The 18,773-nt window shown below is 36.1% G+C and overlaps 1 protein-coding gene across 24 annotated transcripts in view; it reads right to left on the bottom strand.

The window, feature by feature from the left end:
• Window positions 1–18,773, bottom strand: part of SUGCT (succinyl-CoA:glutarate-CoA transferase) — a 749,025-nt gene that overhangs the window by 655,405 nt on the left and 74,847 nt on the right. For all 24 annotated transcript variants that reach the window (XR_011437729.1, XR_011437726.1, XR_011437728.1 and 21 more), the window contains one exon: window positions 8,444–8,535. Coding sequence is in view for 19 of the 24 variants with exons in the window: in XM_070264346.1 (XP_070120447.1) it covers window positions 8,444–8,535 (92 nt within the window). In the remaining 5 variants the exon portion in view is untranslated. The remainder of the gene's footprint in view (window positions 1–8,443; window positions 8,536–18,773) is intronic.

The raw sequence follows: 18,773 nt of genomic DNA, 5'->3' as shown, positions 1-18,773 counted from the left end.
GGAGTTCAACCACCCCGTGGTTGGACAGTGTAGACCTAGCACAGGGCCTTTGTTGGGGAAGTCCCAGAAAGAGGACAACCCAAGCCCCAGAAAAGATTGCACTCAGCCCTGCAAGGCTTGGCTTCCTACCACCCCTGTTCTTCAGCCTCACCCCACTTCTAGTTCTGTACCTCAGCCAACTGCAAGCCGGGGAAATTGTGGTGGCAGTATAGAATTTAAATGTTATGAACTAGACTAGAGTTAGTATCAGGGTTAGGGCAAGTAAAGTACTTACCAAGTAAAAGTGGTTAAGTATGAGTACTAAGTAAACTTTAAGTAAAAGCACTTAATCAGCAACAATTGGGAAGTGAAGGAAGGGAAGTAGAGGGAAGAAGTGTAACAATGCTAATAATTCCCATAGCACAGAATCAATACGTAATATTTAAAATTGAATATGAAGGTAGTTAAAGAAGCATGAAATGACTCCAATATCTTAAGGGTTTTCACAGTCTTTTGTCTCAACCACAAAACGATCTGTTAGGAACAATTACTTTTGTAAAAAAGAAATTTAGCTAAATTTGAGCAATGCCTTCCATTTCACTTTACGTTTTGTTCCTCTCAAATTCAACAAAATTCAATACTTATTTGCTTTAAGTTAACAAGAATGTTATGATCTCATTGTTATAAAACTATTTCTATTCATCATGCCCTCCGAACATGTCCACATGTGAGCATAAACAGATGTCTGGAATGATGTTCACCAAATATTAGTACTAGTAACTTCTCAGTGGAGAAATTTAGGATAATTTCTGGTTTTCTTCTCTTTTATTTTCTGCATTGCTTAACTTTTTATAAGAAGTATATATCATTTATAAAAATAATTACTTTTAAAAGTAAATTAAAATAAAATAGAAATAAAACAGATAAATAAAATTATTTCACCATGAACTCTGACTAATCAATGGTCAGCTATGTTTAAGCAGTGCCATCCTAGAAAGGGGCATGAATTAAGGAAAAGCTGATTATTTAATCTAGACTTTTTAATCTCTCTTATTAATATATTAATATTTATAATAAATAAATAAGATTAAGATCAAGGAAAGATATTATCCTGATATGGGTCATCAAAGAGAAAATATACTTCATATGCCTAAGAATTCGTAATCCCTATAATATTTAAAGAGCATGAAGTTCTTTAGATACTAGATACTAGAGATATTAAAAACAATACATATAGTAGAATTAAAAAAAGGAGTGTGCGTGTGTGTGTTAGAAATGGCTGCATCTCTAGTTGTTTAATCTACACAAATATTTCAAATTTAAAACAGGTCCTTGTTCTCAGACATTGCTAACAGGAGTGTAAACTGGTTCAATCTCGTGGAACATCAGTATCTACCAAAGGTACAAATGGACAAACCCTTTGATACAGCATTTCTTTCCTAGGGATTTTTCCAACAGAAATAGTTACACATGAGAGAAATAACATAGGTGCAAGAATATTCCCTGTAGTCTTGTGGTAATAGCAAAATAATGAAAAGAAACCAAATGCTCATCAAGTAGAGGCTGGTTAAATAAATTATGGTACATCCATAGATACAGACACAATAAGAGCAAGTGTACTGATATAGAATAAGCTCCAAGATATAGGAAGCAAAAAAGCATTGAGTTTTATGTAACCTTATGTAACCTTAAATGTAAAACTAAAACTCTAAAGCTTTTAGAAGAAAATCTTCATGACTTAAGGGCAGGCAAAGATTTCCTAAACAGGACATAAAAGACACTAACTATAAAAGAAAAAAACTGATTAATCTGACTTAAAATTAAAAACTGCTCATCAAAAAAATCATTATGGGCCAGCCCGGTGGCATGGTGGTTAATTTCACACATTCCACTTCAGCGGCCCAGGGTTCCCTAGTTCAGATCTCAGGTGCAGACCTACACACCACTTGTCAAGCCAAGCTGTGGCAGGCGTCCCACATATAAAAAGTAGAGGAAGATGGGCACAGATGTTAGCTCAGAGCCAGTCTTCCTCAGCAAAAAGAGGGGGATTGGTGGCAGATGCTAGGTCAGGGGTAATCTTCCTCAAAAACAAAAAAAAAGGAAAAAAATCATTATGATAGAGAAAATGTAAGCCATAGACTGGGAGAAAATATCAGCAATACATATGTCTGACAAATACTTACACCCAGAATAGAAAGAAATCCTATAAATCAATGAGAAAAGGATTAACACTCTAATAACAACAACAGAAAAGATTCAAACATACAGTTCACAAAGATATCCAAATGAACACTAAGCATGTGAAAAAAAGGTACATCACTACTCATCAGGAAAATGCAAATTCAAATTACAGCGAGATACTACTACATAACCACCAAAATGACTAAAATTAAAAAGACTGGCATTGTCAAGAGTTGGTGAAGATAACTAAAACTCTCATTCATTGTTGGTAGAGTAAAAACTGGTACCATTTTGGAAAACTGGCAGTATACTAAAGCTAAATGTACACCTAACCTGTGACCCATCCGTTCCACTCTTAGATATATGCCCAAGAGAAATGTGTGTGTCCATCAAAAGACATTCAAAAGAATGTTCATAGGAGTTATACTCATAACAGGCAAAAACTAGAAACATCTCAAATGTTCATTAACAGAACAATGGATAAATTGTGGTTTATTCACACAATGGAATACTATACAGCAATAAAAACTCACCACTGATACACGTGACAACTGAATGGACCTCAAAAACATGCTGAGCAAAAGAAGCCAGACATTGAAAAGGACATAGGATATGACTCTATTTGTCGAAGTCCAAGAACAGGTAAAACTAGTGCATAGGAGTAGAAGTCAAAATAGTGATTACCTCTAGGAGGAGGTGGTATTGCTTACGAAGAGGTACGAGGAAACTTTCTACAGAGATGGAAATACACTATATCTTGAACTGAGTGATGTTTATCCAGGTCTATATATTTATAAAACTTCATTGAGCCACACCTTAAGATTTTTCACTTTGTTGCATACAAATTATACTTCATTTTTTATGGGATTTTAAAAATATTGAGAAAGTATACTACCAATTGTGTTTTTCTAAAGATGGGGAAGACTATTTTGCTTGTTTTTTAATAGAATATCTCTGAAAGGACACAAAAGATAAGTGATAGCATTGACTGTCTCTGAGAAGGAAAAGAAGGTAGGGTGGGGACAGAGGGAAGGTGATTTACACTGTAGACTCTTAGATATAGGGTGATAAACAGCAGCCTGGTTTATTCACCAATTTATTGTATAGAGAGACTTCTTCATTTTTAAAAGAGGACTGGTTTGTATGATAAATTACATAGTCAACATACTTATGTTTCTTGTAGATTTAGTATTATGTGAGTGTATTATCTCTTCAAAAATGAATAAAATATAAACGAAATATAATACAGTGCCTTTGGACAGCAATCTAAGAAGATTTCTTCTTTGTGTAATTATTCATGTTTCCCAGTTTTTAAAAGGGGAGATAAATATCTAAGAAGCATTGCTTGTAAACTTGATTTAATCCATCCTACACATATGGGCCAAACTCATCTCCTGAGGCATAGCTTTCATCATGTCACTCCCCTTCTGAAAAACCTCCCTAACTTCACCATGAGCCAACAACAGCCCACCCTCTTTCCCTGACCTTGAAGACTTTCCAAAGGATGGCCCCAACCAACCGTCCCCCACTACTCTGAAATCTTAACTCTCAGCTCTTCCATAACCGGCCTATTGCTTTTTCCTAGGCATGCCTGCCTCCTTCCTGCTTTCCCGGCTTTGTTCACTGCGATCTCCGCTAGGTGTGTCTCAACCCATTCAAATCCTATTCATCTTTCCAGGTGCCATTCAACTCAAATCCCACCCCTTCCTTGAAGTCCTACCCTGAAACGCACTTATATTTTACTTCCTTATGTTATGATAAGTTCTCTCCAACACATTCCATATAAGGCACAAATTAGATGTTGAGGATGTTATTAATGAAATTTTTTAAAAAGCATTTAAAGAGCACTTATTGTACTGGGCACTAGGACACAAAAGTTGAATGAGAAGCTGTCCCTACCATGGAAACAGAAACAGGTGACAACTGCCACCATATTCAACTTGCCCTCACATGTCTGCCCCCTCAGCTGCTTGCAAAGAACTTACTTCATTATAAACATCACATATGTAGACACACATACATACACACACACACATACATACACACTCACCCATTCCCCAACTCCAGGCCTGTAGGATCATAAAACTCAAGGGTTCCAAAGGTTGTTTATCCTCAAGAAAAAGTTAGAGATCCTCTATCTTACAGTTCTGTACACTGTCTGATACATAATGTTCCATTTAATTTTATGCAGTTTTCTATTATTTTCTAATTTTTCCATGAGTATATATCTAATCTAGTCAACTAAATCACTACTTATAGAGTAATTCATTAAATTCCTTATGGTATTTAATACAGTTCTATACACATATGGTCAATACATCTTTGTTCATTGGTTGATCAATATGACTCTTCTTGATGTTTAAATGGTTCATAATGCACAGGTGAATTATTACTTAGAACATGTATTACACATGTTTGAGTCATTTACTTTCCAGAATCTCACACTCATTGATTTCATTCCCAATCCCATCTCCACATCACATATGCATCAAAAAAACAGATAGATAGATAGATAGATGTCCCTTTCGAGTAATAACTGGTTAGCGTAGGGCCATGAACATGAAAAAAATAACAGAATATGATTTTGTTTGAAGCACAGATTATAATTGAAAAATATGTAGATCTTAATGAGTCATTAACTTCTGTCAGAGTCTATGAAAGAATATCTGCTGTCTACTTCCAATGCAAAGGGGATTTTAATAATAATGCCTATCATAATGTTTCCAAGTGTGATCCACAAACCATGTCCATCAGAAGCACTTGGGGCCATCACAAAATATGCATATTTGGGGGCTCCACCACAAATCAGTATCTCTGAGGGTGGAGCTAAGGAGTCTGCAGATATATCAAGTAACTGCTGATTCTTATGTATACTGCCTTTTATTATAAACAAGCTTTTTATTTTATTATTTTATTTCATTTTTATTTTATTATTTATATTTTATTTTATAAAAGACATTTCATTTGCTCTTTACAATATCTTGAAGAGGAGGTGGGTGAGCATCACTTCCAGATGTACTTCACTGAAACACAGAGAAGCCATATAATATGTTCACATAGCACAGTGCCAGGTACTCATTCATTCATTCATTCAGCATATATTTATTGAGTGCTTACTAAGTACCAGGCTCTGCTCTAGGCATAGAGATACAGCAGTGACCAAGCAAACACCACTGTCTTATGAGGCTTAGATTCTCTCAGGGCCCTTTTTAGGGCAGCCAGTAAACATTACACAGGAGAGAATTAGATAGAGCCAGGCCTCCAGACTCTTAGTTGAGTATGGTCTTATCACACCAAATGGTCTATGTGCTACAATGTAACATTATCATATCAACAGCATGCACAAGCAAAATGCAAATACAACAAAAATCAGGATTCATTCTTCAGGCAGCATGGACAATGGATACAGTACAGGCTATAAGGATAAAGCAGACCTGCGTTCACAGTCTGGGTTTAGCCTTTTACATCCCTGGACAGTCTAGACAAGTTTTCTAAGCCTTTAAGCTTCAGCTACAGAACTGATCAATAAATTGATCCTGGAAGGATGAATGTGAGGATCAAAACATATAATAGCCTATGTAAAACATCAAGCATGGGTCTAGCATAGTGTAGGTACTCAATACTGGTTCTCTATTTTTCATAATCAAATATGAATCTTATCTGACAACACCACAGCATGCCTAAAAGGCTAGATTTTAGATTTAGTGGAAGTCAAATGTCACTAGTCTGCTTAAATCCCATGATAAAGACTGCTTTCATAAATTTTATTCTACTTTATACATTTAGGTGATGCCCCTTTGGGATAAAACTGGCATTATTACTCCATTATAGAAAAAAAACATGCATTTTGAGTTTTTTCAGCATATTGTTGGTCTATACTTTGGGAATATCCCTCATTTTCCAGGCAGAAATATACTAGATCATCACTAAAAATATGTATAAATGATAAATGTATCTTCTCTTGTCAAACTATTAAGTAACATAATAAGTCGATAAACAGCAAGCTCAGCCACCACTCCCCACCTCTCCAGCCTCATTTTCCCCCTTCTTTGCTATCTCGCAATAATCCAATGACCCTGGCATTCTTTTGGCTCCTCACACCTACCAGATTCTCCAACATTTAGACACGATGAAAGGTGGTGCCCTCTAGTTACCAGGCTAATGCCTACGTGTGTCCCCTCTTAAATATCTGGTCCTCAGAGAAGCCTTCCCTAACCAACCATCCTGACAACATTAGGCTGCACTGTGTAGGGTGACGTGGTGAAGTCTCCTAATGATAGAGAAGCTTGGGCTCCAATCAGGCATCGGACAACATGGAGTTATGCCACAGCACAAATACACAGCTGTGCAGGTAGATAAATGTTCACGTGCAACATGATCTAATTGGCAATAGTCATCTGCATTGGCTAGTTTAAAAGATTAGCCAAGGCTTTCAGAAGTGATCCCTCCTGTGCAGTCTCTGCCGAGAGGCTTGGCAAGTTGAGATATATTGCTGATAACAGGGGAAAACAACTCCTTTAAGGGGAACTCCTAGCATGGCCTGATTCTCTTCAGTCTGTTCTTATCCTTCACTGTCAAACCACATTTTTCAGAGATCTTTGGAAGTATTATAATGGTCTGAGGCACACTGTTATATATGTTAATAGCATCCTGTACTCGTCTTCAGACCTCTTTTTGTTTGTATTCAGTGTTTATTTTCCATTAACGTTTATTTTCCCCACTTAAGGACTCTGCCTACCCTGTTGCCTGCTCAATCCCCAGTACCTGCCACAATTCCTGGCACCCAGAAGGCATATCTGCAATAACCATTCACTGAATCCATGAATTAAATGAGATGTGTCTGTGTGAAAGAAACACAGTATATGGGAGTAACTTTATTTAATACATGTAAAGTATATTAAATAATGCTTTGAACATAGTAAGCATATCAACGTTGTTGTTATTTGCTTGGCTAGAACAAAAATCACCAGGTAGAGTAACACAGGAGAGAAAGGTATTGACTGATAAATGGTAAGGCTGAGGTCACGCTGTGTGGTTATCCCTGCCAGAGTACAGCGCAGGGTACTAAAGGAGCCACAGTAATCCTTGACCTCAGTTGTTTTTGAGCTAATTCATTTTAACATTTGAATATACAAATTTAAAAGTCCCAGATCTTTTCACATATTCGCAATCGAGTTCAGGGCTCTTAAATAAAGCCATTCATAATAATAATGTCTTGTACATATAAGAACTTTTATGGGATAGAGCAAAGAGAGATATACTCATGTTCTATTCTCTCAATGGAGGAAAGAAAACCAGCGCTCTTGAATATTTTAAGGAAAGGCCACACTCATTTTTTCTAAAACTTGTGAAAATGAAACAACAAAGAAAGCACAAAAGACCTTATATTCCAAGTCACTGACATCCCAATGCCTGCTTTCAGATTAATAAAAAGAAGACTGTAAAAAAAAGACCTGAGGTCGCTCTGGCTTCAGTTTATCCCACCACTGCAGCAATATTTCCTGAAAAGTTAACTAAAGCAACGCCTACCAGAAAAAGTCTTTTAAGCCTACCAACCTAATTTGTTTTGGAAATGGATGTCTTTTAGTATTTTTATTTACCAGGCTTCCACAGTCTTTTTATTTATTTAATGCCATTCTAACTGTTTCCCCCAAGAGTCCATTTTCTAAGAGTCTTTGATCTAACCAATGAAATTTTGACCACCTATATACTTTTTAGGAACTTCCTAACCTATCATCAATGGAAAGGGATTGTTGTAACATAGAATATTTCCTTGCACTGTCAGAATCTAATGCAAATAGTAATCAGACACAATCACACCTGAGGTTTTAAGACACAAATTTTAAAATACATAACCACTTATAATATTCCAGAGGGAAAAAGAAACCCTCCACTATGTATACAGGCCAAATGAAGGAACTCTGGTAGAAATAGACATCTGCGAACTAGTCTAGTCAGCCATTCTATTCAACAGAAGGAATATACCGAAGTCACATGAAAGTGCCTATATTAAGCTTGAGTAATATAATACATACGGAAAATGTGTTCACTGCTAATCTATTGCCCTTACAAAAAACACTGTTCTTTTCCATGGGGCCAAATTGACATTGAGCCTTGAGTACATTTGTAATGAACCCTTCCATTTTTAAGAAGCCATTCATTTTCCCTGGTTTCTTTCTAAAATTAACTCAAGTTTAAGCCTAGGTGTTAGGAAAGACAAAAATCTCTGGAATACATGGTCGCGGGGGCAGGAATCATGAACATTCTAAAGAAAGATACCTACCTCAGGCCCTGTGATGTGCATCAGACCAGACACAGCAGAGGCAACAGAATCATAACCAGCTCGCCGAGACAGCGGACCTGTCTGACCAAACCCTACAACAACGAGAATAGACATATTCAGCACCACACAGGGAGAACAACAGTACAATGGTATGTGAAAACCATCTGTATACAGAAATCTTGCAGCACTTTGTTACTATTAGATCTATACTATCCCTTGAAGGAGGCAGTAAAAATTAACTATGGTGTTATACTCCAGAAGGTTGCAAACTTGTGACTTGGGGGCCAGATCCCGCCTGCGTGATTGATTTGTCTGGCCTGAAGAATGTTTTGAAATATTTTTATTTAGTTGCCAACGTTTAAAAATCAGGAGATAGCACATCAATGCACATTTCTGGCTTTTCTTAAAAAATCAGAAAATAAATTCAAAACTAGGGCTACTTTCTCACATGGCAACAATCAATTAAAGTAACATCTCTTCCCTCTAAACGGGCATAAATTCTCCAATTTGCCACAGTCTCCACCACTCCTTAGTCCTTTAAGCCTCACCTGAGTCACTCATTAACCCACCTTCCAGACTCCAACAGATATCTACCACTCTCACTCTACACAAAACAATAAACAAAGTAAAACAAAACAATGTCTCCCTTAGTTCTATTTACATATTTTCTCAAGCATGCAAAGAAAATATAAATGATAAAAAATTGGAACATGAATAAAATGATTACATCTCCAAACAGTGCTTTTCAAGACTACAAAGAGAATGTGAAAGCATCCCCCCCCCCTTTTTTTTTTTGGCCATCAGCAAAAATCAAAAGAACACAAGAAATATTTTCTCCTGCTCTCCTCAGTCCTGGTGCTCATTGTTGAATAATAAAGGTTACATCAGGAGCTATGTGAATCTGTCTCCAGACCCCATGTATCAACCAAAGAGTGGCCAGATAAAGAGCCTTCCATACTCATCTGTGATTTGCTGAAATTGCCTGCATACTCTCCTTTGAAATATCAAGACAGGGGTGCCTCAGGGCCTTTGCTTGCTTCCCCAGCCCCTGGAACACTCTCCCTCCAATTAACTCCACATATCCACATACCTCTCTCCCTCGTATCCCCCAAGTCTACAAACGTCTCCTAACTAAAGAGACTTTTCCTGAAGAATTTTCACAAAAGAGCACTCTCACTTCAGACTCTTAACCCCCTTACCAAATTATTTTTACCTTCATAGCTCTTGTCACCATAGATATAAAATACAGTTTGTTATTGATTTATTTTGTCTCCTCCCTACTAAAATATATACTCCAAAGATATTTTTCCTATTCAATTCACTGATGTATCCCCAGCATTTAGAATAGAATTCAATAACATTTATTGAATGAAATGAATGAATAATTGTTACACATGACTATTTTTTAAAAACAATTAATCTATAAAAAGTAAACTAATAAAGAAACTAAAGAGGTTTTTTTCTATTTTGTTTTGTTTGTTTTGTTTTTAACCAAAGTGGAGGCCATTTTCCTCCTCCCACAGACACACTGAACGTACAGCTACACATGGAGAAATTCCCTCCAAGAGATATCCAGGAGCTAGTTGAATGACTCCTACACATTGGGCAACAGAGAAAATACCCACATAGAAATTTGTAGAAAAGGCTGAGACACACTCTCACCAAAAGCCCCACTCCAGGCACAGTGTCCTACAAGAGGGAGGGAAAGCCCAACTCACAGCTTCTCCCTCAGCAGCAAACAGTTCGCATGGTACATCTAGCACCCCAACTTTTAAGGCTTCCACCCAAGGGATAGACCCCCAAAACACCTAGCTCTGATAACCAGCAGGGCTTGCATTCATGAGTCCCACAAGACTATAGCACACAAAGAAGAAGCTGTTGACAGGCACACAAGCACTAACCACAGCTATCCCCCAGGGTTCAGCACAAAAGGAGCTGGCAAAAATGTTTATCTCCCAGTCTTTCCTTGGAAAAGCTTTGACTGTATACTTTATAAGCTGCCACCTGAGAGTCCAGACACTGATTAACACATATCTGAGTGCTGACTGTGATCCTACCTGGAACCCAAAAGAATCAGTGGGTGCTTCCACCACCTTCTCCCTCCAGTTTGCTCCAACAATAAGACCAGGTCACCAGCATTTCTCTGGAAGGACCGTCTACACATGTTTGCTGCCCCAACATTTGCAGCTACTGCCTGAGGGATGGGCCCCAAATCACCTGGCTCTGATTGCCAATGGGGCTTGGATTCATAAGTCCATAGGACCATAACAAACAAACAAGCAGTTTTTTAATGGGCTCAGGAGCAGTACTTCCCCCCTCCTCCACAACAGCTATACAACCAGGCTCAGTGAAGAGGGAGAATGTAAAAATGACTATCTCTCAGTTTCTCCCCAGAAGGAGTTTGACAGCATACTTTCCCAGCTGCTGCCTGAGGGTCCAGCTTCTGATCAGCCTGCATCTAGATGCTGACTACAATTGTCCCCTTTGGAACACTGACGGGTCTTCTCACACCATCAACGACTAGGAGGCTCGAAGAACAAGGACAGCAGCTTAGATAATCACAAAGGTTTGAGAGGCAACCAGGAGCTCAGGCTGGGCTGATTAATAAGATTCATCTTCTACACAAGACCAGTCTGTCAAGACTAGGAGAGGTGGCTGTTTAACCTAATGCACAAAAATCAACACAGGGATTCAAGGAAAATGACGAAACAAGGGAATATGTTCCAAACAAAAATTAAGATGAATCTCCAGAAACCAATCTTAATGAAACAGAGATAAGTGATTTACCTGATAGTTCAAAATAACGCTCATAAAGATGCTCACCAACGTCAGGAGAGAAATGCATGAACAAAGTAAGAATTTTAACAAAGATATAGAAAATATAAAAAAAGTACCAAATAGCACAGAGCTAAATAATAAAGTAAATGAACTGAAAAATTCAATAGAGGGCTTCAGCATCAGATTAGATCAAGTAGAAGAAAGGATCAGCAAATTAGAAGACAAGGCAGTGGAATACATCCAATCAGAGAAATGAAAAGAAAAAAGATGGAATACAACTACAGATAGCTTAAAGAACTTATAGGATATTATCAAATGGACAATATATGCATTTTAGAAGAAGAAGAGAGAGCAAGAAAGGGGCAAAATCTTATTCAAAGAAATAAATGGCTAAAAACTTCCCTAACCTGGGGAAAAAAACAGACATCAGATCCAGGTAGTCAAAAAAGTACCAACTACAATTAATCTGAAGAGATTCACATTATGATTAAATTGTCACAAGTTAAAGACAAAGAGAGAAGCTTAAAAGAAGAAAGAAAAAAGCAACTTGTTACATAGAAGGGAATTTACAATAACCTTGCAGGCCAGAAGGGAGTGGGATGAGATATTCAAAGTGTTGAAAGGAAAAAAAAAACTATCAGCTAAGAATACTCTACCCAGAAAATTGTCCTTCAGAACTGAAAGAGAGATAAAGAGTTTTCCAGAAAAACAAAAGCTGAAGGAGTTGATCACCACTAGAGTGGCCTTATGAGATATGTTAAAGGGAGTTCTTCAAGCTGAAATGAAAGCATGTTAATTAGCAACATTAAAAGATAGGATAGTATAAAACTCACTACTAAAGGTAAATATATGGTTAAATTCAAAATACTCTAATATTGTAATAGTGGTGCATAAATCACATGTAACTCTAGTACAAAGGTCAAAAGACAAAAGTATTAAGACTACCTATAACTACAATAATTTGTTAATGGATATGCAATATAAAAAAGATGAAAACTGTGATGTCAAAAACACAAAATGTCAGAGGGATCCAAAAACGTAGAACTTCTGTATACATTTGACGTCAGATTGTCATCAGCTTAAAATAGACTGTTATAACTAGAAGACGTTTTATGTAAGCTTCATGGTAATACAAAGCAAAAACCTATAGCAGATACACAAAGGATGAAGAGAAAGAAGCATACCACTATAGAAAATCATCAAATCACACAGGAAGAAAACAAGAGAGATAGAAAGGGACAAAGAAATTACCAAACAACCACAAAATAATTAACAAAATGGCAATAGTAAGTCTATACCTATCAATAATTACTTTAAATGTAAATGGACCAAATTCTCCAATCAAAAGACATAAAGGGGCTGAATCAATAAAAGAAACAAGACTCAACTATATGCTGCCCACAAGAGACTCATTTCAGCTTTAAGGACAGAGACTGACAGTGACAGAATGGAAAAAGATATTCCATGCAAATGGAAACCAAAAGAAAACAGGGAGAGCTATACTTACATCAGATAAAATAGACTTTAAAACAAAGACTACAATAAGAGACAAAGAAGGACATCACAAAATAATAAAGGGGTCAATGCAAAAACACGATATAACATTTGTAAATATTTATGCACCCAACATAGAAGAACCTTATATATAAAGTAAATATTAATAGACCTGGAGGGAGAAAAAGAGGGCAATACAATAACAGTAGGGGACTTCAATACCCTACTTTCAACAATGGCTAGATTATTCAGACAGAAAATAAATAGGGAAATACTGGACTTAAACTACATGTTAAACCTGTAGATTTAACAATTATACCATATTCCATCCAACAGCAGCAAAACACACATTCTCTCAAGCAGATGTGGAACATTCTCCAAGATAAATCATATGTTAGGCCACAAAACAAGTCTTAATAAATTTAAGAAAAATGAAACCATATCAAGCATCTTTTCTGACCATAATGGTATGAAACTAGAAATCAATTAAAAGAAGAAACCTGGAAAATTCACAAATATGTGAAGAGTAAATAACATGCTACTGAAAAGTCAATGTGTCAAAGAAGAAATCAAAAAAATACCTTTAGGGGCTGGCCCCGTGGCCAAGTGGTTAAGTTCGCGTGCTCCGCTTTGGCAGCCCAGGGTTTCACTGGTTTGGATCCTGGGCGCGGACACGGCATCACTTATCAGGCCATGCTAAGGCAGCATCCCACATGCCACAACTAGAAGCCACAACTAAAAATATACAACTACGTACTTGGGGGATTTGGGGAGGAAAAAGCAGAAAAGAAAAAAAGAAGATTGGCAACAGTTGTTAGCTCAGGTGCCAATCTTTAAAAAAAAATACCTTTAAACAAATGAAAATGAAAATACAACATACCAAACTTATGGGATGCAGCAAACACAATTCTAAGGGGGAAGTTCACAGCGATAAATTCCTATATCAAGAAACAAGAAAGATTTCATATAAACAACCTGACTTTATACCTAAAGGAATCCGAAAAAGAAGAACAAACAAAACCCAAACTTGGTAGAAGGAAGAAAATAAAGATCAGAGAAGAAATAAGTGAAATAGAGACTAACAAAATAATAGAAAAGATCAATGAAACAAAGCGGTTGTTTGGTGGTGGTTGTTATTTTCGCCCTAAGCTGACATCTGTTGCCAATCTTCCTATTTTTGTATATGGGTCACCATCACAGCATGGCTGCCAATGAGTGGTATAGGTCTGCACCTGGGAACCAAACCTGGGTTGCCAAAGTGGAGTGTACGAATTTAACCATTAGGCCGTGGGGCCAGCGTCCTAGGCAGGTTTTTTGAAAAGATAAGCAAAATTCGCAAATCTTTAGCTAGACTCACCAAGAAAACAAGAAAAAAGGACTCAAATAAATAAAATCAGAAATAAAAGAAGAGACATTAAAATTGATACCACAGAAATATGAAGGATCATAAGAGACTACTACGAATAATTATACACCAACAAATTAAACAATCTAGAAGAAATAGATAAATTCCTAGAAACATACAAACTACCAAAGCCGAATCATGAAGAAATAGAGCTCCGAACAGACTGATTACTAGTAAGGAGATTGAATCAGTAATCCAAAACCTCACAAAAAATGAAAGTCCAGGACCAGATGGCTTCTTTGGTGAATTCTACCAAATACGTAAAGAATTAATATCGATCCTTCTCAAACTCTTCCAGAAAAATAGAAGAGGAAGGAACACTTCCAAATTCATTTTTGGAGGCCAGCATTATCCTCATAGGGGGAAACATACCTCAACATAATAAAGGCCATATGTGACAAGCCCACAGCCAACATCATACTCAACAGTGAAAAGCTGAAAGTTTTTCCTCTAAGATCACAACCAAGACAAGGTTGTCTACTCCTGCCAATTTTATTCAACATAGTGCTGGAAGTCCTAGCCAGAGCAATTAGGCAAGAAAAAGAAATAAAAGACATCAAAATCTGAAAAAAAGAAGTATAACTGTCTATGTTTTCAGATGACATGATAGGATATATAGAAAACCCTAAAGACTCGGCCAAAAAATTGTTAGAAGTTAAAAACAAACTCAGTAAAGTTTCAGAATACCAAAGCAACATACAAAAGTCAGTTGCATTTCCATATACTAACAATGAACCATCTGAAAGAGAAATTAAGAAAGCAATCCTATTTACAATAGTACTAAAAACAACAAAATACTCAGGAATATATTAATCAAGGAGTTAAAAGACCTGTACATTGAAAACTATAAGACACTGATGAGAGAAACTGAAGAAGACACAAATAAATGGAAAGATGTCCCACATCCTTGGATTGGAAGAATTAACATTGTTAAATTGTCCATACTACCCAAAGCAATCTACAGATTCAATGCAATCTCTAACAAACTCCCAATGCTACTTTTTATAGAAATAGGAAAATAATCCTAAAATTCACATGGAACCACAAAAGACTCTAAATAGCCAAAGTTATCGTGAGCAATGAGACATCACACTTCCTGATTCAAAATACATTACAAAGCTACAGTAATCAAAAACATATGTGGTACTGGCATAAAAACAGACATATAGAGGAATGGAACAGAATAGATAGCCTAGAAATAAATCCATGCATGTATGGTCAACCAATTCTTGACAAGAGCACCAAGAACACACAATGGGAATGGATAGTCTGCTCAATAAATGCTGCTGAGAAAACCATATATCCACATGCAAAAGAATAAAATTGGATCCCTATCTTACACCATCCACCAAAATCAACTCAAAATGTCAAAACGTCAAAAGACTTAAATGTAATATGTGAAATTGTAAAACTCCTAGAAGAAAACATAGGGAGAAATCTTCTTCACATTGGCCCTAACAATGATTTCCTGGATATGACACCAAAAGCAGAGGCAACAAAAGTAAGAATAGACAGATGGCATTACATCAAACTAAAACATTTCTGCACAGCAAAGGAAACAAACAATAAAATGAAAAGGTAACCCACAGAATGGGAGGAAATATTTGCAAACCATATATCTGATAAAGGGTTAATATCCAAAATATACAAGGAACTCATACAACTCAATAGTAAAAAAAATAATCTGATTAAAAAATGGGCAAAGGACCTGAATAGACATTTTTTTAAAGAAGACATATAAATGACCAATAGGTACATGAAAAGGTGCTCAATTTCACTAATCATTAGGGAAATGCAAATAAAAACCACAATGAGATATTACTATACACCTGTTAGGACAGTTATGATCAATACCAAGAAATAACAAATGTTGGCAATGTTATAGAAAAAAGGAAACCCTTGAACATCGTCAGTGGGAATGTAAATTGGTACAGCTATTATGGAAAACAGTATGGAAGTTCCTCAACAAATTAAAAATAGAACTACCACATGATCCAGCAATTCTTTTTATGGGTATATACCAAAATGAAATGAAATCAATATCTCAAAAAGATGTCTGCACTCCCATGTTCATCGCAGCATTATTCACAATAGCAAAGATAGGAAAACAACCTAAGTGTCTATCAATAGATGAGTGGACATAGAAAATATATATATACAATGTTAATATAATAATATAATGTTATATTATTCATACATTAAAAAGAAGGAAATCCTGCCATTTCAGCAACTTAGATGCATTATGATAAGTGAAATAAATCAAACAGATAAAGACACATACTGTATGGTATCATTTATCTGTGGAATCTAAAAAAAAAAGAAAGCCAATCTCACAGAAACAGAATAGAATGGCAGTTGCCAGAGGTAGGGAAATGCTGCGCAAAGAGTACAAATTTTCAATTATAAGATGAATAAGATCCAAGGATCTATTGTACAGTATGGCAACCATAGTTAATAATACGATATTGTATCCTTGAAATTTGCTAAGAGTAGATCTTAAGTATTTTCACCACCAAGAAAAAAAGGAGTTAACTATGTGACTTGATGGATGTGTTAGTTAATTTGATTGTGGTAATCATTCCACAATATATACATATATCAAAACATCATATTGAGGGCCTGCCTGGTGGTATAGTGGTTAGGTTTGTGCACCTCGGCAGCCCGAGATTCGGCAGGTTCAGAGCCCAGGCACAGACCTACACAGCACTCATCAAGCCATACTGTGGCAGCATCCCACATACAAAATAGAGGAAGATTGGCATGGATGTTAGCTCAGGGCCAATCTTCCTCATCAAAAAAAAAAAGAAAATCATATTGTACACTTTAAATATATACAATTTTATTTGTCAATTATTCCTCAATAAGTCTGGAGGAAAAAAAGAAAGAAAAGAAATGTGAGTATGTAAAACAAGGTCCTCAGATAAAATTATCACTTAGTATTAAGAAATTAAAATACTTCAAGATTAAATTACATTTATCATTATTGATGGCAGAAAAGGTGTCACAACATATCTCTCCTTTATGTTTATTTATGGAAAATTTCACACAAATAAAGGTAGAGAGAATCATAAAATAAACCCACCAGCCAACTTCAAAAATTATTTATTCATAGCCAATCTTCTTTCCAACATTCTTACACTTATTATACATATTTCAATTAAAATTGTTGTATGAAGAAAAAAGTAAAACTATTAAAAAATACCAAAATGTCTTGATTCAGGTAAAAACCAGTCACACAAAATTCCAGGCTTTGCCATGTTTGTCTCCCAATTTCAAAACAAAACTTGTAAATTCTGAACTATTACTTTTTAAATCTTTAGAAAAGCAAAAATGAGATATGGAGGAAATATAAAGAGAAATAAATATAAGTCAACACTCCCCATGCAAAAATGCAGAAATTAATGCCAAGGTTTAGGAGTGAATTTATATTCCAGGACAGCTAGTGTAAAGGGCACCCCAGACCAGGCTTTCAGTCTTGAACACAATGGTTTTTAAACCACTGGTATCCCCAGCATAAAACAGGCCTCCAGGAGCAGAGAGAAGCTCTGCCATAAGGCAGGAACACTGTGTGCTGGTGAACCACCTGTTATCTCAACAGGAAGTCAGGAGAAGGAATTAAGTTTCAGTCTGCTCTGAGTAGGGAAAAATCAGGTGCTCAGGCTTCTGGCCAGGAGCCCAAATCCCTCAAATGGGACAAATAGAGGCCCCTCCCCATCAGCACCACTCTAAATGGAGTCTTCTAAATAAAGGATGCGGGAAATCATGCTCAGAAAAACAAACAGCTTGCTAAATAAAAGTGCACCGTAACACTTGCCTTGTGATACAAAGTCTCTTGTTCAGCTTGCAACAAAGGGGAGGCACAAATATCCTAATTACTTTAAATTACAACTTCCAAGTATTTCTATTAAAGAGAAATATAAATAGTTACTCTCATGGAGGCAGTATGGCAGAGTGAGTAAAAGGATGAGTTTTAGGGTTGAAAAAAATCTGGATTCAAATTATAGCCCTGCCAACTATTAAGTCTTGGACAATTCATTTCATCTCCCTGAGCCTCAGTGTCCACAATATTCACATTCATCTCACAGACATTATGAGGATTCAATTTGATAAGACAGCATAAGCAAAGTGCACTGTACATTGAGAGCTAAGTAGACTTAGTTAATAAATATGCATTAATTAATATACTAATAATATAGTAACCTTTCCACAAAATATTGAGAATACTGAAAACTGCCTTGAGGTATGTTGAAATGATGAGAATAATATTCTGAGCATTACAATTATGTTGTTTAATAACCCATTAAAATGGAAAGGTTTTGAATTTGGAAACTTGCACTCGTTCATTTTAGAAAAGAAGCGAACAATAATAAAATATATACATATTTTTGTAATATGGGTCAAAAACTATTCCATCTTTCACCTTACACTTATCTTAGCTATTTGAATACTGACCACCAGTCCTACAACAAATATTTATGACAACAAATAGAAAATTTTAAAGCAGGGAACTGACATTATCAACATGGTATTTTGTAAAGATTAGTCTGTTGTCAATGTAAAGATTGAATTATTTATTAATAATTTAATAAAATGCTGAAAAACAGCAAACATGGGATCCAGGTAGTTCTTTTCAATTTTTTCACAATTCCAAAA

The sequence above is a fragment of the Equus caballus genome, chromosome 4 (assembly GCF_041296265.1).
Source record: "Equus caballus isolate H_3958 breed thoroughbred chromosome 4, TB-T2T, whole genome shotgun sequence".
Classification (NCBI taxonomy): Eukaryota; Metazoa; Chordata; class Mammalia; order Perissodactyla; family Equidae; genus Equus; species Equus caballus.
Note: the sequence above shows the minus strand (reverse complement) of the source record. Positions and strands in the feature narration are given on the sequence as shown.